Source organism: Nicotiana tabacum, chromosome 6 (assembly GCF_000715075.1).
Source record: "Nicotiana tabacum cultivar K326 chromosome 6, ASM71507v2, whole genome shotgun sequence".
Lineage (NCBI taxonomy): Eukaryota > Viridiplantae > Streptophyta > Magnoliopsida > Solanales > Solanaceae > Nicotiana > Nicotiana tabacum.
In genome coordinates this window covers 156,198,745-156,222,346 of record NC_134085.1, presented here as the reverse complement: position 1 = coordinate 156,222,346, position 23,602 = coordinate 156,198,745, and the positions used below count along the sequence as shown (strand labels likewise).

The window sequence follows — 23,602 nt, the reverse complement described above, 5'->3', positions numbered from 1 at the left end:
AAAAAAAAATTAATTAAAGCATGAGTTTTAAGCCATAGTGCAATTGGGGATAGGTGGATGACATAATAAAGGAGCATCCTGGGATATTGCCATTGCACCTTCCTTTTCAGAGTGCTATTTTGCATTTTAGAATAGAATATTTGTCCAAATAAAATATACTATACTTTATTATAGTACAAAAGTTCTTCCTCTGTTGCACCCATTTTCCCACCCCCTGCATGCCTATATAAATATGTCGACCAACCTCTCCTTATTTCAGTGTCAAGTAATTCTTGTGCAACTCTAGCATTGTGGGTGAGAGACACAGTGCTTGAAATTTGCATTTCTTTAGATAGAAACATACAAAAAGAGATGGCTGCTATTTCTGGTCACTGGGCTTTTGCTTTTGGGGTCCTTGGTAAATAAAGTCTATTTTTCCTCCATAACTAACATAACATTTACTAAATCATTTGCATGCACCACTTTGTTATTTACTTTCTAGCATAAATAACTCTTCGTCTTTTCTTTCTTTTTTTCCTTTTGCCAATTTGCAGGTAACATTGTCTCATTCATTGTGTTCCTTTCTCCACTGTGAGTCTCCATTTGCTATTATACTTTTTAATATGTTATTGTTTTTTTCCACAATCTGACTTAACACTATATAACTTCACACCTGCAGGCCCACGTTTTATAAAATATACAAGAAGAAATCAACTGAAGGCTATCAATCAATTCCATATGTGGTTGCTCTATTCAGTTCCATGCTTTGGATTTATTATGCATTTCTCAAGACAAACACGACCCTTATCATCACTATAAACTCCTTTGGTTGTTTCATTGAAACTATCTACGTCGGTTTCTATCTTTTCTACGCACCAAAGAAAGCCAGGGTATGCTTTTACAAGAAATCGAGCATTTTTTTCTTCGGAAGATTTATATTTTATTCACTTTTCTTTCCTATAGCAAGAATGTAACTTTGATCTTCAAAATTTAATTAATGCAGATTCAAACTGTGAAGATGCTCGTATTATCAGTAGTGGGTGGCTTTGGCGTTATTGTCCTTGTTACCCAATTTCTATTCAAAGGTGCCGCTCGTGGTCAAGCTGTTGGATGGATTTGCCTTGTATTTTCCTTGTGTGTGTTTGTAGCACCCTTAGGCATTGTGGTGAGTTTTTACGTACAAATATTTCACCTATTTCAAAACTTATATAGTCGTCTTCATTTATTTCCCCTGTTTTCCCATGCATGAAGAATATAATGCTGATGATTTTTCTCATTTTATGTAGAGACAAGTAATAAAAACAAAGAGTGTGGAATACATGCCACTTCTCCTATCCGTTTTCCTCACATTAAGTGCTGTTATGTGGTTCTTCTATGGTCTTCTCGTAAAAGACATTAACATTGCTGTAAGTTCTATTTTCAAGCATTATATACTTAATTTCTATACATATGTTGAATCTATTCAGTGTATTTACTTCCGTCTTTATCTAGATTCCAAACGTATTGGGATTCGTCCTAGGAATTCTCCAAATAGTGCTCTACGTAATATACAACAAAAAGGAGAAGGCCATTTTAAAGGAGGAGAAAGTACCGGAGAAGATACAAAACCATGTCATTATCGTAGATGATTACAATAATCAGAAACTTCCAGAACTCACAGAGGAACAGATTATTGACATTGTAAAGCTTGGTTCACTTATTTCCTCAGGAAAAATTCACGTGGCTTCGTGTCTGCATAATTCTAAATGTGGAGTTGAAGCAGTTAAAGTTGAGAATATGCCCAAGCTGCAAACTGCCGAAGCCTAAGAAGTATTACTTTGATTTACTCTGTTCTAACTCCTTGTTTGTACACATTAATTATTCTAAGCTCATAGTTTCCTGTTATAGAAGTAATTAGCTTTCTAGTTAGAAAATAGTCGTCTTAATGCAGAAAACATAGCTGCCAGTCATTGATTGTGGTAGCAATAAAATAAATTTTTATTCAAGTTCATTTGCGTTAAACTTGATTTCTATCGTTTTTATGCACTACCAGCAGTAAAAAGTAATCCTTTTTTTTAATTAGATGATCACGTTTTACGTGGTCGATAATGTTGTTACATCAAATTTGAGCACGTGCGCAAGCAGATATCTTCAGTTGCATCTTGTGTCACAATATTTGCATTTGTTACAGTATGACTGTGCACACAAATAGCCATTTCTCGTTTATGGCTTTAATGCCAGCATGCAACGTGCATAGAATTCAGTTCAATATTATCGAGTTTAAGTTTTTCTATGCACTATTTTACACCATCAGGTTTAGTTCATCTATAACAATAGATAAATTTTCATGAAAAGCCTTATATAGTAACATGAAAAATAGAAGAGCAACCTACTACAATCGATTAAATTGACTTGATAGAAGGAAAAGATTGCATTATCGGTATATAAAATTAATTTGTATATTAATACATGGGTCAAGGCAGGGATCGGATAGAGTTAGAATACGGACTATGAGTTCGGTCGAACACAGTAACTTAGGTTCATATACTGCTTTGTCTTAAAAAATTCATTAAATATATACACATTATTAAGTTAGAATACATTAACTTACAAGTACTAAAATTTTGATAAGATTCAAATCCTTTCTCCGCCTCTATGTAATAGATACTTACGTCTACCAAAATTTTCCTAAATTCACGCGTAAAGTAAATAATTCGAGGTAGCAGTACTCTCCGCATTATTGTTCACTTATTTTATTAAAATGGAATTCCCGTCGGCTTAACTAGTCTTCCTCGTCCCAGCTTTGCTCTGTTTCTCAATATTTTGTCAGATAGTTTTCAAGTCGTGTAGATCAAGAAAAAGTTGGACTAAAAGATATCTAAAGTGAACCCCAAATTCAAATTGAATATGAGTTTCGTTATAATATGTTTAAAGTCTTATGCAAAGTCTCTTTCTGACGTTAATGGTTGTCCCATTGGCTTTTTTCCATTGCTTTAGATCGACGGATAGATTACTAAAAAAATTTAATCCCACTATGTATATGGTCAAAATCGGGCTTGACCTGGAACGAGGCAGGCCAAGGTTCGACCCTATGTTGCATCGGATCACGGCGCAAAGATAGTCTGCCGAGCTCGAGACTCAGAGACCAATCGAGATCGGGGTCGGCTAATATCGAATAATAGAAAACCGAGATATCCGTGATCAGGTAAGGATCGCAGCGAAAATCTTGGCACATATCAAATCAAGACCGGTTATTTAGTCAATCATGAGATTTCCTTCTGTATTTAGAATTGTACCATAAGTACAATTTATCTACTATATAAAAGGGGTTCTAATCATTTTGTAAGGACGATATTCACGCATAACAAACAATATATTATATTTTCTCTCTTAAGCTCTGTTGTTCAGTTCATACTTTTCAATAACACACTCAGTTGGTTTGAGGGTGATCTAGTTCGAGGTATGGCTGTCCAACGGGACGGGACGGGACGGGACGGGACGACATTTAAGCGGGATGTAGGCGGGACGGGACGAAATGGGACGGGACAAACGAGACGAAACGTTCGTCCCATCCCGTCCCGCTAACAAACGGGATGAGACGGGATGGGACTGGACGGGACGGGTTCGTGGGCCTTAAGTGTATTTTTTTATTAAAAAAACGTCTAGTTTTTTTAAATGTACTATGTTTTAAAGTTTGCAACGACTAGATTTTTGACTTATTTAATAAACTTAAATGTTACTATGTTAAAATGAAAATTAGAAAACTAAGTAAAGAATTATAAAATATTAAAACAAAAGACTTGTAATGAAATATTCTAGTAATTATAAATTTATAATAGAGTTATAATTTATTTAATATAATTTCAAAGTATTAACTATTAAGTAACTAAGACAATTCATAAATAAAATTCAACGCTTAGAGCCTTTTATTTTATTAATAGAACTTTCAAATCTCAAATACAAATATAATTCTTTTGAAGAGCACCTAATCGACGCAGCCACCTTCTAGGAAGGGTTCTATTTGAACTAGGCCTCTTAGTAGCCAATTACAAATTATCATACTAATATTTGTAAGCTCCTATATAGCTTCTTTGTAACTTATCAATAATATCTCTCGGACATTCTGCTGGAATTGGTAATGTTGATTGATGTTCCATGAGCTCCATGTCGTCATCGCTCCCAGTGGTTAGTATCTCATTGTATTCTTCTTCTTCTTTCCTAGTGGTTAATTTTTCAAAACTAAGATTTCTTCTTTCTGCATTAATCCGATCTTTGAATAATACGAAAATCTCTAGACTGTCCTCTGCTAATGAATGTCTATGATCTCCAATTTGAAATCTTGTCGCGCTAAAAGCACTCTCTGATGCTACTGATGATGCTTGAATAGCCAGGATATCTCGGACCATAATTGAAAGTGTTGGAAAAGCCTTGCCACGCTCCCTCCACCATGACAAAAGTTGTTCCTTGCCTTCTTCATCTTTAATATTTTCCAATCCTTGATTAATATAAGAATCAAGTTCATCATCAATAAAGGAATCAAAACTTGTTATATCATTCATATCTTCCCATAAAACTTCTGCTCTAGACTTAGAAGTAGAAGGAGCAGTTTCACAACCAGTTGTATCCATAGATTTATATTTATCAAACATTGATCTACATAAGAATATATGCTAGCTTGGAAGTTTTCGAGAAATTTTAAGCTATTTGCTGCGGTTGTGTTAGAAGAAGCATTATCTAAGGTGATAGTTAAAACTTTATTAATGAGTCCATAAAAATCAAGTATTTGTAGAACAGTAGTTGCAATATATGCTCCAGTGTGTTTTGAATCAACAAATTTATAACCAATAATACGTTTTTGCAAGTTCCAGTGATGATCAACCCAATGACATGTAACAGTTAAATAATCACAACCATTATAGTTGTTGTTGAATTTGATTAGAACCAGATCCACTAGGAGTTTTAGTATTTATGGTAGGATCTATAATTTTTCCGGCTTCTATGTTAGCTTGTATCCATAAAGATTTGTGATCCCTTATTAAGTGTCTACTTAAACCCCCCGTCCCACCACTTGTTATGTGTGCAAATACTTGCTTACATTTTTCAGATATAGCACGATGATTGACTTTATCATGTTTAAAAATTTCCATACAAGTGATGTTTTGGGATGTTTAGCCTTAGGCTTACCCCTTACAGGGGGTACAGGGGGTAAAGCTCCAGACTGAGATTGACTCTGAGTTGGAGCTTGTGTTGGGGGACTAGTGGGTGTTTCATCTAATTCTTCTTCCTCATTTTCTTCATCCTCATGTTCTTCATCCTCAAAAAAATATCATTGCCAAAATGTCTTTGTAAAGTTTCATGATCTAATTGTTCTCCGACATGAACATCATAAAATGTGGGGGGTTGGGAAAATGAAGTTTCATCAACATGAGTCATTTCATCAATATGCTTTCTAATTCTAGGTCTAGGAGAAGGGTTAGGATTAGGATTACTACTACTTTCACCTTTACTATTTTTTTACTGCTTTTTTAAAAAATACCAAATACATTTTTAGGTGCCATAATTTAAATACGAAATTAAATTAAAAAAGCTAACACAAATATTAAACACACAAATGAAATACGAAAATATAACACGTAAAGTAAACACAAAAATTAAGCACTAAAATGATACGCAAAAATTATATATTAAAATTAGGAGATGGAACGAGTGCACCGTGATTAAATATTGAAACTTGAAGAAATTGCCCAAAATATTGCTCCAAATACTTGATGAATTAATTTGAAGCTTGAAAGTTGCTCCACAAAATTTGCCCAAATACTTGAAAGTTATCACTTGATACTTGATAGTTGATAGTTGATACTTGATAGTAACAAAATTGAGAGAATAATATAGAATATAGATAGAATATTAGAATGTAAGAGATTTGAGAGAGAAGATTGTATTTTTTGTGGGAAAAAATGAAGAAGAATGGGGGGTATTTATAGTAGAAAATAGGGCCAAAGTGTAATTTAATAAACTTAGGGGTTATATTAAAAGTTTGGGGGGGGGGGGGGGGGTTAGGGGGTGGGGAGGGGAGAGATTAGGGGCTGTTTGGACTGTTGGCAACGACTATTTTTGCAATTTAAGCCGTTGCCCAACGACTAGTTTTTTTAAAAAAACTGGCGGGACGGGACAGGACGCGGGACGGGACGGGACGGGACGAAACGGGACAGGACAAACGGGATGAAATGGTCGTCCCGTCCCATCCCGTGTCCCGTTTAACATTGGCCCATCCCATTTAACTTGAAGCGGGACGGGACGGGACTGGGACGGGACGCGGGACCAGGACCGGGACGTCCCGTCCCGTTGGACAACTATAGTTCGAGGGCCATAACCACTCATTATATTGGTTTGCTTTATTTTACAGTTAATTTCTAGCATTAATTTTCATATTTCTCAATTTGTGCCAAGTGAAATCACATATTCTTAAAACCACTTATAACTTTAATTGTTATCCAATTTTAAAAGTAAACTGTTTGGCGCCCACCGTGGGGCTGAGGATAATAGTTATTGCTTGGTATAACTTTCATAACACATACTATTTTACGCTTGTTCTTTGAAGTGTCTTTGATTCCAGTATCAACATGTCAAACTCTCAAGCAGCACCCCCATACACAGACAATGGCCTTGGTATCCATGGCGAGAACGATAACATAGCCGCTCCAGGAAATGGAGTACCTCCAATCAACCCCGATGGAGCCCCGACCATGGACCCAATCGATGTCAGTTCTCATATTGCCATTAATGGGAATTTGACCGTCGATCCTGAAAGCAGCGTCCGCAGAGATGTTCGACCAGTTGATCAAAACACACAAGGAGATGAAAAAGACAGGATCAACCTTTGAGTGATATTCGAAATGTTGCAGACTCAATAAGTTGTAATAGGACAACTCCAAAATCAGAACCGTACACCAAGCAGAATCGAGCTCATGCCATCACCGGAAATTGTTCATAGGACCGAATCGGTGCCAAAGAGATCGAATGGAGGAGAATCGGAGACCAATCCTGCTATCATAAAGATGCTCGAAGAACTGACAAAGCAAATTGAGACAGGGGAAAAGAAGATCGAGGAAAACGATAAGAATGTGGAAATTTATAACTCCAGGGTCGACCAAATCCCAGGGGTCCACCGATATTGAAAGGACTAGATTCTAAAAATCTTGTGCAAAAACCTCCCCCCCCCCCCCGAGTACGGCTCCGAAGCAAATCCCTAAGAAGTTCTGTATGCCTGAGATTCTGAAGTATAACGGGATGACAGATCCAAACAAACACGTCACCTAATACACATGCGCCATTAAGGAAAATTACTTGGAAGATGATGAGATTGAATCCATATTACCGAAGAAATTCGGGGAGACTCCATCGAAGGGTGCTATGATATGGTATCATAATTTACCACCTAATTCTATTAATTCATTTGCTATGCTTGCAGAATCTTTTGTAAAGGCACACACCAGAGCCATTAAGGTCATTACAAGAAAGACGAAACTTTTCAAGGCAAGGCAGAAAGATAATGAAATGCTCAGGGAATTCGTATCTCGATTCCAAATGGAATGAATGGATTTACCACCGGTCACCGACTATTGGGCTGTTCAAGCTTTTACTCAAGGTCTCAATGCTTGGAGTTCCATAGCTTCACAATAGTTGAACCAGAATTTGATCGAATATCCAGCTGTCACTTGGGCCGATGTACATAATCGGTATCAATCGAAGATCAGGGTAAATGATGAACAACTGGGGTCTCCTTCCGGGTCCGTTTATCCAAATAGGTCTGTCGATAGAGCTAAAAAGGATATTGATCGGAAAACATGGTTGAACAGAGATCGATATCAGCCATACGGTGGAGATCGGAGAAACAACAGGCCTGGACGCAACCCCATTCGAAATGATAGAAGGAATGATGGAGGGCAGAACTCCCGAGGACTCATGAGCAAGAGTGGTTTCAACGGGGATTTCGGGCCCAAAGAAATGCCTCGATTGTCAGAATATAAATTCAACGTAGATGCATCCACCATCGTATCGGCCATCGGACGTGTCAAAGATACCAGATGGCATCGACCTCTGCAGACCGATCTGGCCTAAACCAAATATGCAAGTATCATGGTACCCATGGCCATTAAATAGAAGATTTCAGACAGCTAAGGGAGGAAGTAGCCCGATTGTTTAACGAGGGGAACCTTCAGGAATTCTTAAGTGATCAAGCCAAGAACCATATCAAAAATAGAGATTCAAATAGACAGAATGAGCAATAAGAGCCACAGTATGTGATCCACATGATCGTTGGAGGGGTCAATATTCCCCAAGGACCAGTATTTAAACGCACCAAGGTGTCGATCACAAGGGAGAAGCAAACTCGGGACTACTTACTAGAAGGGACCTTGTCTTTAAATGATGAGGATGTAGAAGGGATCGAACAACTCCATAACGACATAGTGGTAATATCTGTACTTATGAATAAAACTCAAGTTAAATGTGCTTTGATTGATCCAGGTAGCTCGGCAAACATAATTATATCGAGGGTCGTAGAATAGCTCGGCCTACAGGATCAATGTGTACTCACGGCTCGAGATTTTAACGGTTTCAATATGGCATGTGAAACCACCAAAGGCGAGGTAATTTTGCCAGTAAATGTGGGTAGGACCATCCAATAGATGAAGTTCCATGTGATCGAGGGCGATATGAGGTATAATGCCTTATTCGGGAGACGATGGATCCATACATGAGGGCAGTGCCTTCGACCCTTCACCAGGTTCTAAAATTCCTAACGCCAAAGGGAGTCAAAATAGTCTATGGGGAGCAACCCGCCGTAAAGGAAATGTTTGCCATCGACGAAGTGATACCGATATCGGCGCTCTCATCAAAGAAAGGGTTAAGTTCGAAGGCAAAAAAAGAGGTTAAATAGCAACCACAGACACCGGCCTCGACCCAACCGAATGAGCATGGGACTTACGAGGATGATGACTATACGGTACCTCGATCCTTCATAATCCTTAATGATTCTAACGCCACAAAATCAACGGTCGAAGAGTTGGAACAGATCATACTGATCGAAAGGTATAACTGGGCACGAGGTTAACTACCGAGCTCAGAAAAAAACTTATTCAATTTCTTATAGTTAATATGGATTATTTTCCTTGGTCCCATCTCGATATGACAGGGATCCCACCGGAGATCACTACTCATAAACTAAGCTTGGACCCGAAGTTTCACCTGGTGAAAAAAAAGGAGGCCTCAGTCTGAAGTCAAACACACTTTCATCAAAGACGAGGTAACCAAGCTTCTCAAAATAGGATCCATCCGGGAAGTAAAATACCCTGAATGGTTAGCGAATGTAGTAATAGTCCCTAAAAAGGGAAACAAGCTTAGGATGTGTGTAGACTACAAAGACCTAAATAAAGCATACCCCAAGGATTTTTTTCCTTTGCCTAACATGGACTACATGATCAATGCCACGGCTGGCCACGAGATCCTCAGTTTTCTCGACACCTATTCCGGGTACAACCAAATACGAATGAACCCGGAAGACCAGGAAAAGACTTCATTCATCACTAAGTATGGTACCTACTGTTATAATGTAATGTCATTCAGACTAAAAAATACTGGTGCAACCTATCAACGCCTAGTAAATCGAATGTTCGAAGAACAAATAGGGAAATCTATGGAAGTTTATATTGATGACATGCTAGTTAATTCCCTGCGAGCAGAGGACCATTTAAAGCATTTGCAGGAGACTATCGACATACTGAGGAAGTACAATATGAAGCTCAACCCAAAAAAGTGTGCGTTCGGGATTGGCTTGGGCAAGTTTCTTAGCTTCATGGTGTCCAATCGGGGTATCGAGATCAACCCCGATAAAATCAAAGCTATCGAGGATATCATGGTTGTCGCTCCCCCTTTTTCTCGCGAAATCGGGTTTCGACATTTGACAACTCCTTTTGGAGGGTAGGGATAAGGAGTTAGTTAGAGTCGCCACCTAATGGATTAAGGTGCGTTAGGGCACCTAAAGCAGATAACTCATATTATACTAGTGTGCATTACCAGAGATCGAGTAAGAGCTCGAAATTACCTTGAAGAGAAGGTGTTAGGCACTCTTCGAGGTCTACAACTATGGGTCCCGGCCGAACTCAATTATGAATTAGTCTAATAAAGAAGCGAGAGAATTATTTAATAAGGATGTGGGGTCCTAAATTTTTTAGCCCAAAAGGATCAACCCGTGCAACATAAATAATTGTTCGTAACTCCCTCGAGGATGAGGGTGTTACTCATAGTTTTCTGCGGGCACAGACTATCATCTCCTGCTACCCGATTACTATTTTTAAGTTGTTTCCTAAAGTGCTCTAATTGATTCTAGTTCGATTCCTATGCATGCACTACCCATCCTTTACATATGGCCCTGGAGGTGTTAGGACCACTATTAGGGATAGTTCTAGACTAAGCCTAGGTTGCTCAAAAATGTAAAATGCTAGGCGACAAACAAAACAATTAAGACTTTTATATAAAAAACAAATACGGGCTCATATTGACCTCCACACATAAACAACAAATGTACGCAATTGATTGACATGTTTTATTAATCTTAAAGTCCTATAGGCAGGATATCTATGTAAGGAACAGGCCACCAGTGATACACAAAAGCAGTATTATTAATGCGAGTGTTAGGACATATTATTTGCCTACTGATTTTATTTAGTACAATATCTGGGCGCTTCAGAAAGTAATGCATCACAATCACAAATTCAGACTTGTTATTTTAGTCCTATAGGCATATTGTCTAAGTGATTGACAGCGGCGATTGTATTTAGAACCAATTAGCAGAATCCTATAGGCATGATATCTAATGTTGAATTGATTTAACCCTATAGGCATAATTTCTAGCACTGAATTGACCTTAATCCTATAGGCATGATTTCTAATTAAATAGTATATGGGCAGAAATTTAGACACATTGCCAGAAAATAGTTGAGTCAAATATTGGTCCAATAGGCATGATCGCTAACACACTTTATTGGACAAATTAACGTATCCTATAGGCAGGATTTCTAACAAAAGCTGTAATATTAATCTTATAGACATGATTTTTAATGTAGAATCCATATGAATTTAGCAGATTCAACATTACCAATGAAAATCCTATATGCAGGATCTCTAAACAACGTAGAACTTAACAGTTTTGGACAAAATGAGCAAAATTAACAGCTTAGATGAAACCCTATAGGCAGGATTTCTACCTAGTTACAAAGGAAACCCTCTCGATTTTACTAAATACCCCAGAATCTGTTTATTACAAAATTATTACAGATCAGATTAGCGAATAAATTACATGATGTAATAGCACAAACTATAGGGAGCCTTTATCAAGCCCAAATACACCTGGGCAACCAGGCCTTCAAACCAATTCTACCTCAAGGCTTACTTCACAGGTGCAGCATAGCCAATAATGAGTAATTCACACACAGCACATATAAAATTAGGTTTTTAGTGTGTCAAAGTTCCCAACGGCCTCATGGACAAAGGGCAATGCTCACACCAGAACCACTAACTCAGAAATGATTCAAAAGAGATTAGGAACTAGTTTCCAGTGTGTCAGAGTTCACAAGAGTCTCACATGCACCCTGAGCAGTGCTCACACTAGGGTGGTTGAGGATAAAACCTAAAGGACTAAGATTGAGAGTTTTTTTTAAAAAGAGTAATAGCATATAAAAAAGGTAGGGACAGATTTAAAATAGTTTGGATTTCTCAGAAAAGCTACGATAACATAATTTTAGAACATAGAACATGTAGGCATAATGGTATTAAGAAAACAAGCAAGGGTGGCAAAGTACACAGTTTTAAACAGGTCGGGTCAGAAAAGACCTAATTACACTAAGCGTGCATGCTAACATTTATGACAGCCTTGTTTAATCACATAAATATTTAAGCAAAGTGTTAAGGACAACAATCATATTATCACATGAATCCAGAGGGATACAAGACCTTTTAGCAGGGCACATGAATTAGGTAACAATACAAGTCTGTAAAGCTGGGATTGGTGAACTAATTCCATACTAGTGGTATCCTAAGGATACTAAGTTTCGAACAGGTTTAGGATTAGCAAACAGTGTGCATGAGGTAAGTTAAAACATTAAGCTATCTTTTAAGAGGATTCACATTATTCAAAAATAACCAATCTCAAAACTAACGGTACTAACTATAGGACTAAAAGAGAATCATATAGACAGGTAGAATCATGCTCAGAATGGACTGTAAACATGCTGGATTGTAAACATGGAGATGAAATGACAAAGGATAGTCACTCACCAGTTAAGCAAGCAAACCAAAATAATACCACAGAGTCGAGAGTCTAGAATATTTGGCCTTGGCTTTCGCCAGCCAAGACCAATAGTAAACAAGAGAGAGCAGAAAGATTATAGGACTAAGCCCTAGATTTCTTAGTGAGAGTATTGAGAGTTCAAGTTTTCTAAAGGGGAAAGGGGAGAAGGCTTAAATAGCATTCAATTAGGCGAACAAATACGTAAAGAAATCATACTCACATAAGCAAGGAAAGAAATTAATCATAGAATCAATTGAAGTCTAATTTTAGGGCAAATAATATGTAGTTCAGTGAATTAATCAGAGAATAACGGCGTGCAATCGGGTGAGTAACACTTATAATAAGGAAAATATCGTACATAATCGATTAACAATCAGTTTCAGGGCAAAATAAGATAAAGAAATAAAGAAAACATGGCAAATTGAACAAAAATAAGAAAAATAACAGACCCATACGAGAAAAGAAAGGGTATCAATCAGAAAATCAGAAAAGATAAAGAAAGGTCTCAAACCCTAGTTTTAGGTAAACCTTCACAAGTCGGTAAATAATAAAGATAATCAAATATGCATGTGATGAATGTGGACAAGAAATCATTCAAAATAACACATAATCGAACCAGATCTGGTCCAAATTTAGGGTCTGAAACACTAATTTATGGTAAGTAAAAGAAATTAACAGAAATAGGTAGATTTATGCGTAATAGATTGAATATAGATGAAATAACACTTAAAATTAAAATTTGAACCAATTTTGGTTCGAATAAAAAGAGGATCTGAAAATCCTAACCTTAAGGTTAAGTACGAATCAGTGAGAGATACGAAAATATTCGTAATCACAAAGAACAAGATATGAACACAGCCGGAATAAACAACATATTAAAGATTTGAACCAGTTTTGGTTCGATTCTTAAAAGATATGCTTGCCATTTTAGGCAAGCCATTATGAAATACCAAAAATGGGTAGCCAGTAGGGAGGTAAGACTAATATGGTAAAGGAATCATAGATTGATTCCATTTTTGGGGTTGGAATCGGAGAGATTTGAGTGACAATGCTACGGTTTTGAGAGGAGAGGTGGGGAGAAGGTTTGAGAAAATACAGAGACGACGGGATTTGGGACAATGAGTTAGGGTTTGGGGACGAGGTAGGTTAATTAAAAGGAGGGAGGGATATGAGCCATTGATCTTCAAAAATCAACAGTCGTGATTTAGAGGGAATTGAGTCGGGTGTTTTGAACAGGGCTTGGGCTAATTGATTTGGGCTAATGTATAGGCGATTGGGCTGGGATAATTGGGTAGTGTAGGTCCGGAATTGGGGTTTTGTTAGGGGGATAGATTTTAGATACCCAATTCAACAAATAAATAATTTTAAAAAATAATCAATAAATAAAAAAATATCACGTGTGCATGAAAATGGTTTAAAATAATTACCTAATATTATAAAAATATAAAAAGCTATTTTCCATATAAATAATGTAATTATGCACGTATATGCTCTATTATTGCAAGATATGCAATTTTAGCCTAAGGATGCAAATATGATTATGATAAAATACATCCCAAATATTTAAAGCTTAATATGGATATAAAATGATGAAAAATTAAAGCATAAATCATCATAAAAATTATTTCAGATGCAACCAATAATTATTTGTATGATAAAAATGCAGGAATAAATTGTTAAAAGCCTTTAAAAATTATAGAAAATAATGAAAAGTGCTTGTATACGTTTATAAACCAAGTGATGGTGCACATGCACTATTTTGAAGGTGTGTGTGTGTGTGTATATATATATAAGAAATATGAGGGAAAAATTGGGTATCAACAATGGTCGTAGATAATGTAAAGGCCATATAGAGGCTAACGGGGCACATAGCCGCCCTAGGATGATTCCTTTTGAGGTCCTCAGATAGGAGTCACCGTTTATTCTCACTGCTTAAGAAGAAGAGCAATTTTTCATGGACGCCGGAATGCCAGCAGGCCTTGGAGGAGCTAAAGCAGTATTTATCGAGCCCACCGCTGCTTCATACCCCGAAAGTGGACGAACAACTTTACTTGTACTTGGCAGTCTCGAAGATAGCGGTAAGTGGACTCCTGATTCGAGAAGAACAAGTTACGGAATTCCCTGTCTATTATGTTAGTCGGACCTTAGGTGAGGCCGAAACTAGATATCCGCACTTAGAAAATTAGCGCTTGCTTTAATTAGCGCCTCTAGGAAACTAAAACCATATTTCCAATGTCATCCAATATGTGTTGTGACAACTTATCCTCTTCGAAATATTTTGCACAAACCAGAGCTTTGGGATCGATTAGCCAAATGGGCCATGGAAATCAATGGGTACGATATTGAGTATTGACCCCGAACCGCCATCAAGTCTCAAATCATGGCTGACTTCGCGCCGACCCTCGTACCCGATGTTGAAAAAAGAATTGTTGATAAAATTGGGTACATCTTCGGGAGCCTGGACCCTCTTTATAGACGGTGCTTCGAACGTGAAGGGGGCATAGTGCTAAAATCACCCACAGGTAATATAGTTAGACAATTTATCAAAACTATAAAATTGACTAACAATGAGGCCGAATATGAGGCCATGATTGCAGGTCTCGAACTAGCTAAAAGCTTAGGGGCAGAGGTCATAGAGGCCAAGTGTGATTCCCTCCTCATGGTAAACCAAGTTAATAGGACTTTTGAAGTCCGAGAAGACCGAATGTAGAGGTACTTGGATAAACTATAGATGACTCTACATCCATTTAAGGAATGGACCTTGCAACATGCACCTCGAGAATAGAATAGCGAGGCCGACGCTCTTGCCAATCTAGGTTCATCGATCAAAAATGATGAACTCAACTCGGGAACTGTTGTACAACTCATGAGATCAGTGATCGAAGAAGGCCACGCCGAAATAAAGTCCACAAGTTTGACCTGGGATTGGAAAAACAAGTACATAGAGTACATAAAGAATGGGAAGCTTCATTATATCCAAAGGAGTTGAGAGCACTATGCACAAAGGAAGCACAATTCACTTTATCCGAAGACGGAACACTATTTAGAAGGATGTTCGATGGTCTGTTGGCAATATGTTTGGGACCGGGAGATACCGACTACGTCTTATGGGAAGTTCACGAAGGCACTTGTGGAAATTATTCCAGTGCCGAATTGTTGGTCCAAAAAGTAATCAGAGCAAGGTACTATAGGACCGATATAGAGAAAGACGCACAGGAGTTTATTCGAAAATGCGACAAATGCCAAAGGTATGCACCAATTATTCACCAGCCCGGAGAGCAGCTCCATTAGGTCTAATCCCCATGGTCGTTCATGAAATGGGGAGTGGACATCATCGGCCCTCTTTCATCACCCCCAATTAAAGCTCAGTTTATTTTATTTATGACTGATTATTTTTCTAAGTGGGTTGAAGCACAGGCTTTCAAGAAAGTCAGAGAAAAAGAAGTCATAGACTTCATTTGGGACCACATCATATGCCGATTCGGGATGTCCTCCGAGATGCTATATGATAATGGAAAGCAATTCATCGGCAGCAAAGTGACTAAATTTCTTGAGGATCACAAGATCAAAAGAATCCTATCGATGCCTTATCATCCCAACGGGGACGGAAAAGCCGAATCGACCAACAAAACCATCATTCAGAACCTTAAGAAGAGATTGACCGACACCAATGGGAAGTGGAGAGAGATACAACCCGAAGTTCTATGGGCATACCGCAAAACATCGAAATCCAGTACCGGAGCAACACCATTCTCGTTAGTTTATGGCTTCGAAGCATCAGATTTCGATACGCAACGGAGGAGTCAAATAACGAGGCCATGAATACGAGCCTAGAATTGTTGGACGAAAGACCCGAAGCTGCCCTCGTCCAATTGGCCGCCCAAAAATAGCAGATCGAAAGGTATTACAATCGAAGAGCCAATCTTCGACATTTTAACATCGGGGAGTTGGTGCTAAGAAAAGTCACCCTCAACACCCGAAATCCGAATGAAGGGAAACTAGGTCTGAACTAGGAAGGACCGTACCAGGTTCTTGAAATCATCGAAAAAGGATCCTACAAGCTCGGCATGATGAACGGCGAACAACTACTGAGCAATTGGAATGTATCGCACCTAAAACGGTACTACTACTAAGGTACGACCCCTTCCATTTTCATTTATATTTTAAAATAACTCTTTCGGGTGTTCTACAGAAATAGCAATGGACTCCTTGACACGAAGTCTTTAGGTATGAAAGCACGCATTGCACTCTTTTTCCCTTAGACCGGTTTTGTTCAAAATGGGTTTTCCATCGAGGTTTTTAATGAGGCAACTATTGATCGTGCTAACATAGAACAATTCAACAGTATCCGGGGCTTCTTTACAATAAACCTCGAATACTGGGGGCATTACCCTCGAATGTCAACTTTGTTGCGAGAAAATTACTTCATGGCATCAGGGTCTCGATAGGAAAATTTCTAAGGGCCAAATGGTCAAACGAACCATACCTGCATAGTTTGTTCGAGCCCTGGCACAAAACATGTACGCATGTATCATCAATTGTAAAGAGAAGTATTTTTCCTTGCCAATATCCCATGCCTTAGAAAAAAGTTTCTACTTTACAATTTCATACTCTCGATCTATTATGTAAATAGGATTAAGGGCCAATTATAACTAGAGTTCGGATAACTACCCCCACGCCTGGGGACTGCCGTTCGAAAAATAAACGAGATTGAATTATGAAAACTTCGAGATCATAAGACCTTTTAGGCAACTCTCGATTTTTATAGGCCATGTCCACGACCACCCCACTCGGGGACTGACACTTCGGGCAAGCTTGAAGTAAAACGGGAAAATAAGCTCAAGGGGCCAATCCTGAACTAAAACGGCTACGGTCAAATTAATACGGTTCGGAGACGTCCGAATTCCATAACAAAATAGGCCTTCGAATTCTTTCGTAAACTGGTTAAAAGGGCTACCCCTGGCAAAATCATAAAAGTCTTTGATAATATAAAGCCTCGAAAACTCTAATAAGTACAAAATTGTTCGAAATCTCGAACAATTCTATGTTACATGCTAAGGCATTACAACCTTTGTGAACACGAATGATAAACAAAGGGAAACCTTTGAAAGCCGAAAAGGGTATAAAAGCCTTATATATATGATTAAATGATCTTTTTATAAAGGCAAGATCGGCCAAATACAAAATTTACAAAGGCCTAAGGGCTAGTTTCACTTTGAGTTCGAGAGATCCTTCTCACTCGACTAGAAAGCCTAAGGGCTACCTAATTCCGAGTTCGAGCATGTCTTCACTCGATAATTAAGCTTAAGGGCTACATAAACTCAAGTTTGAGTTATCATTCGAGGTCCATTGATTAGAAAAGGTTGAAGGAAAGGCTTATTATCGGCCCTTACCTTCCCCAAACCTTGGACCCTCGAACACAACTTCATGATCTTCTGCTAAGGCATTTTGACCCTTACATGAAATAACAAAAAAGACAATAGATTCATAAGACAGAAAAGGAAGAGGTTTTATATATTCATCAAAAACTTTTTACAAAGGCAATACAACCCGATGGAAATTCTTTACAAACGTCGTCACGGCCTCAACAAAAATTCAAAAAACTATCTAAAAGCTTAAGTAGCCTGGTCATCTCTGGGAGAGGCATCTCCGCCCTCGGGGTCCTCTCCACTTTTGGATTAGCTCAAGCTCCCATACTCGTCATCATTTGTCGGGGTAAGCTAATCTCCAGGTTTTATCTTTGAGCTCCTTAGTACTCTCGATCTCGGTTGTGAGATCAAAGCCCCGAGCATGGATTTCCTCGAGGGTCTCCCTTCGAGATTGACATTTGGCGTGCCCCACGACTTTATCTGGTCGAACTTAAGCGGCCTCGGCACCCTCTTTTTCTCAAATTTGAGCGGCTTTTGCGTTGGCCCGGTAAATAGCCACCACTGCATCAACATCGATCTTGGCTGCCTTAACTTCATATTTGGCCGCTTCTAGCTCCGCGACCAGATTCTCCTGAACAGAAACTATTGAACCCAACTGGGACTGGAGCTCCTCGACTTTCTTGGCCCGTGCCAAAATTTCCACTTTCATACACTGGAGATTGTTTTCAACCGAGGCTAGTTGGGCCCGGGCAGTCTCCTTCTCTCAGGCCAGGCGGTCCAATTTCTCCCTCTAGCATTCTGCCTAGATTTTTAATGCATCAGCCTCTTCACGGAGTTTCCTGATCACGTCGAGCTTTTGTTGGACCTGTGGGTTCAAACCATTAGATACCACGCCCGAATAGACGTCACTAGTTTCAAATATTCTTCTTACCTACTATGCCAGTTCGGCGTGTTCTTTCTAAGCCATTTCTAGCTCAGCGCGAAAGCCTTTATCTTCCCCTTCCCTTTGTTCACTTAGAATCTTGAAGGCATCCTTTTCCTCAGTATGCCCTCAGACGTCGGACTCATACTGGCTCAGCTCTGCTCGGAATCGGAGGAAAGCCTCATGATGAAGCACGGAAGCCTATAAAAACATAAAAGGAAGTTAAATAAAAGGAGAAAAATCTAAATATGAAAATTGACATTCGAGGGAGATCTGGGATTACCCGGTTCAAAGCTTGTTGGGCCTCGTTAAAAAGACAAGGTGTTTCCACCTCATCCATCTTGGCTTGGTCCTCTTCGGTGAACAAGCATCGGAGGTGGCTAGCCACCTATACGGGGGCAAATAGAACCTAAGCATCCTTTGGGATTGAGATGATGATTGATCGTTTACGCCCGGGATCGACGTTGGGGGCCAGGAACTGGTCGGTCAATTTAAAACTCGAGGAGGCTTCATTCGAGCCCTTTCGCGGTACTTTCAAGTCACCCAGACCGGTGATGTCTTTCACTATAACAAAGTAACCACGGAAAGGTCTTCGGCCCCATAGACCCATTCCCTGTGGCAAGTCTGCATCGCCTGAGCATCCTTGATCGTCGAGTCAGAGAATGAAGGCAATGAAGGGGAATCTCCAAACTCTATTGCCTCAAGTAAATCTTTTGGGGTGCTGCCCTCATCTTGGGGGGCCTCGGATGTGGTTTCTAGATCAGCGTCCTCCGCTTCTTCGATAGTGTCACTGCCCAAAACCCACTAGTTGTGATGGCACCTAACTCGATCCGCTAGGTAACCCAACTAATAGAAAAATACAACTCGACTGAGATTATAGGAAAATAGAGAATAAATAATTGATCGTTTACAAATTTATCCAAGACCTAATAGCATGAATCATGAGCTTCTAAGATTTGGAATTTCAAAACTGATACAAATAAATACACGTTCTGTTTGATGGTTACTTAAACAGATTAGCAATAATCTAGACTACCAAGGACAAGTGGCAGCTATAACCAAACGCACGAACATCAACTGAATTAGCACTCGACGTTACCAGCAGCTCCGCTCCAAAATCTGCATGAAACGTGCAGAAGTGCAGTATCAGTAACACCGACCCCATGTACTGGTAGATATTTTTTCTAACCTCGTCGAAATAGTGACGAGGCTTTTAGTTAAAAAGATGTTTATTGCTATAACATGTACAATAGATTAATAGTAAAGTTGTTCAAAGTATAAAGGATAAAAGTATCATATACAACTCGGTGAGACAGTAAATAATTACTAAAAAGAACCACAGTTGAATATTTACGATCTTTCCTAGTTTGAGATATATGTCCAAACTATCATAATGTCAAATCACATGGCACGGTAACACCCTTTGTGCTTTTATCTCATCCTTACCATGTATAAATAAATTTATGCATCAATTCAATTAGCACAACAACACCCTTTGTGCGTTCAACTTATCTCTACAAATGATCGTATAACAGAGCCAACCATATCACAAGAACACAATAATATGAATTACTAACAGGAAATACGCAAGTAATAACGGTGGACAAGAATGCACATGTGGGGTCACAGTAAAGGACTAGGCGGAAAGCACGTGAGTAATAACAACAAATGGAAAACAAGGAATATCAACTTCAATTAACTAGCATATTGGAGGCCTAAGTACAAATATAACAATTAAGATGGAAACACATGATCTTTGCAAGTTAACAAGTAAGGGCATGAATGGCTAGCATGGTGGAAGGCTTAAACTAAAGTGCAATAGAATAGTATCACCCTTCGTACTTTTACTTCAATAATGTGGCACAGCATCACCCTTCGTGCTTTTACTCTCAATAATGTGGCACGACATCACCCTTCATGCTTTACACTCTCCCTCACATGATAATATATAAAATATGGCATGGCATCACCCTTCGTGCTTTACACTCTTCCTTACCAAGCATATATATATAATAATAACAAACAAGGCAGGAAGCATAAATGACATCAAGGAGTGTTTTAACGGATCTTCCAAACAATTCCCAATCACAACCTTCCAAGTCAACAATGATTCAACAACGCTCAAGAACCGTATTATTCAAATTCTTCCATAAATGATTCACAACACAAGTATGGAATCTAGCATCTCAAAATATCGGCCGTAGAAATGTAGAAATGATTTTGCATAGGGATGACCGAACTAAACACATCAATGTATTCTCAGAATTTTATTAAATTTGATCAAGTTATATTAGGCTAAGTCTTGATTACAAACATTTTATACTACGTTCTTAGTATCTGTAAATCTAGTGAGGCATGAAGCAAGGAAGTTATGTAATTCTACAAGACATAATTATAGAACAACCTACCACCGAGCATGATTAACACTGGCACATACATATACGCTCGTCACCTCATGTATATATCACCCATGCATGTGGCAAACAATGACAAATAGGAGGAAAAATTCCCACAACAAAGTTAGGAAAAACACCTACCTCAATTCGGCTATTACAACACTCAATTTAGCCTTTTCCTCTACAAATTCGCCTCCGCTCGACTCAATCTAGCCAATGACGACTTGGACACACCATACAATGCAAGAGAACACAATTTCAGTTAATAAAGCTATGATTTTTATTCAATTTCTAAAAAGTCAACAAAAGTCAAACCCCGGACCTACCCGGTCACAATCCGGGTCCAAGGGTAGGTCTTGACTATCCATAGCTTCACGAGTCCAAATATGTGTTTTGATTTCAAATCCGTGTCATATTCGACTAACAAATCCTAAATTTTTATTTTTCAAAACTTTGACAAAATCCCCCAATCTTTCCATAGATTTCTCAGTAATTTGATGTTAAATCTTGTATAAAATCATAAAATATAGTTGGAAATTGATTAAAGATACTTACCTAATGTTTTGGTATGAAAATCGCCTTACCGCGACGCTAGGGTTCAAAAATATGAAAAATGAAGCAAAAACTCGAAATTCTCAGCACTTAACAGGTTGCAAATGTCACGACATGAGATTCGCAAATGCGAACACTATATCGCAAATGCGAACTGGAAGGCCTACTGCTTAGGTCGCAATTGCGACCCATACTTTGCAAAGCGATGGCAAGAGTTTCGCAAATGCGGTAGAGTCCTTTGCAAATGCGAACTCTGCCCAGCAGCCCAGACTTCGCAATTACGATGGCTGCTTTGCAATTGCGGCTGTAGCATTTGTGACAAATACATCGCAAATGCGATGCTACCGGTACCAACAATCAAAAACTATGAAAAATCATTTCAAAACCAATCCGAAACTCACCCCAGCCCTCGGGGATCCAAACCAAATATGTACACAAGTCTAAAAACACAACACAAACTCGCTCGCGCACTCAAATCATCAAAATAACTTCTAAAACCACAAATCGGACGCCAAAATACATGAAAATCAAACTAAACTTCAAGAACTTCTTGAATTACAACCGAGCGTCCGAACCATATCAAATCAACTCCGAATGGCGCTAAATTTTGCATACAAGTTTCATATGACAAGACGAACCTACTCGAAGCTTCAAATCATGCATGAAAATCTAGAAACGATGAATCACACCTCAAGTCGAAATCAATAAACATTGAAACTTCAACTTCCACAAACGATGTCGAAACCTACCAAATCACCTCCGATTGACCTCAAATTTCGCACACAATTAACGTTTGACATTACGAACCTATTCCAACTTTCGAATTTGAAATCCGACCCCAATATCAAAAATTCCACTCCCGGTCAAACTTTCCAAAAAACCAACTTTCGTCATTTTGAGCCAAATTCAACTACGGGCCTCCAAAACACAATCCGAACGCGCTTCTAAGTCCAAAATCACCCAACGAAGCTAGCGGAACTGACAAAACTCCATTCCGAGGTCAAGTTCTACCAAGTCAAACTTGGTCAACTCTTCCAACTTAGTACTCAATTCTCGAAGTTCATTATTCCAAATCGAATCCAGATAACTCGAAAATCAATACCGACGATTTATGCAAGTTATATAACATCATGCGGAGATACTTGAGCCCTCAAAACACCGACGAAGTGCAGATACTCAAAGCGACCAGTTGGGTATTTACATCTTCCACCACTTAAACACATGCTCGTCCTCGAACGTGCCAGGATGTCATGACCCGAAACCTTGACCCAGTCATGATGACACTTCTCGTGAAGACAAGGCCAACCGACACACTCCTAATTCATTTTTAAGCAATTAAATAATAAGAACTAAGTCTTTAACATAATGATAATAATCCCAAAATAAGGTGAATAATACAGTTGTGGAATAGACGTAGCCCGACACCAGGGTGTCACCAGTCGTGAGCATCTATCATACAAACAACAAGCCTGAAAGAGTCTACACAACTATTACATAGCTAAAACAGGAGAAAAATAAGATATAAGGAGAAGCACTAGGCTGTGAACGCCGAGCAGCTACCTAGTGGATCTCCGAACTCTGCTGGATGCTCTCAACCCTTGCAAACAGGACCTAAAGCGCCTGAATCTACACACGGGGTGCAGGGAGTAAAGTGAGTACTCCAACTCAGTGAGTAATAATAATAAATGCAGACTGAGCAATAAGAAATCATGTAAAGGCACATCAACAGGCTATAAAGAAGCAATAAAAGCCAGTAAAAACAATGAAACAGTGAAAATATGAAAATTCACTTTTGTTCAGTTTAAGCTTTTTTGGAATTTCCTTTTTAACAGTTAGGCAAGTAAATGACAGGCAACTAGAAAAGATAAACACATAAGAACCGCCCCTCAGGCATAATACCAACAGAATCAGCCCCTCGAGCAACACATGGAACAATACCATCCCCTCGGGCTATAACTCATATCACAATGGGTACCCGCGCTCACTAGGGGTGTGCAAACTCCTAGAGGGGCCCCTTACGGCCCAAGCGCAATATCAAGACATCTCGTGGCATAAT

General features: G+C 38.8%; 1 protein-coding gene across 1 annotated transcript; it reads left to right on the top strand.

The window, feature by feature from the left end:
* The first annotated feature begins 244 nt into the window (after nucleotides 1-244).
* On the top strand, nucleotides 245-1,967 carry LOC107826310 (bidirectional sugar transporter SWEET12-like). The gene is made up of 6 exons (XM_016653274.2): nucleotides 245-397; nucleotides 534-570; nucleotides 659-869; nucleotides 983-1,144; nucleotides 1,266-1,385; nucleotides 1,471-1,967. Exons 1-6 carry the CDS (start codon nucleotides 352-354, stop codon nucleotides 1,783-1,785), a joined length of 891 nt encoding a protein of 296 aa, XP_016508760.1. The 5' UTR covers nucleotides 245-351; the 3' UTR covers nucleotides 1,786-1,967.
* Nucleotides 1,968-23,602: the final 21,635 nt, after the last annotated feature.

What these genes read in the sequence shown, in the direction of transcription:
- LOC107826310 (XM_016653274.2), top strand. Translation starts at nt 352, where the DNA reads ATGGCTGCTATTTCTGGTCACTGGGCTTTTGCTTTTGGGGTCCTTG. An exon ending in ATTGTGTTCCTTTCTCCACT is followed by an intron (nt 571 to 658) that starts GTGAGTCTCCAT and finishes TCACACCTGCAG; the next exon opens with GCCCACGTTTTATAAAATAT. An exon ending in TAGCACCCTTAGGCATTGTG is followed by an intron (nt 1,145 to 1,265) that starts GTGAGTTTTTAC and finishes CATTTTATGTAG; the next exon opens with AGACAAGTAATAAAAACAAA.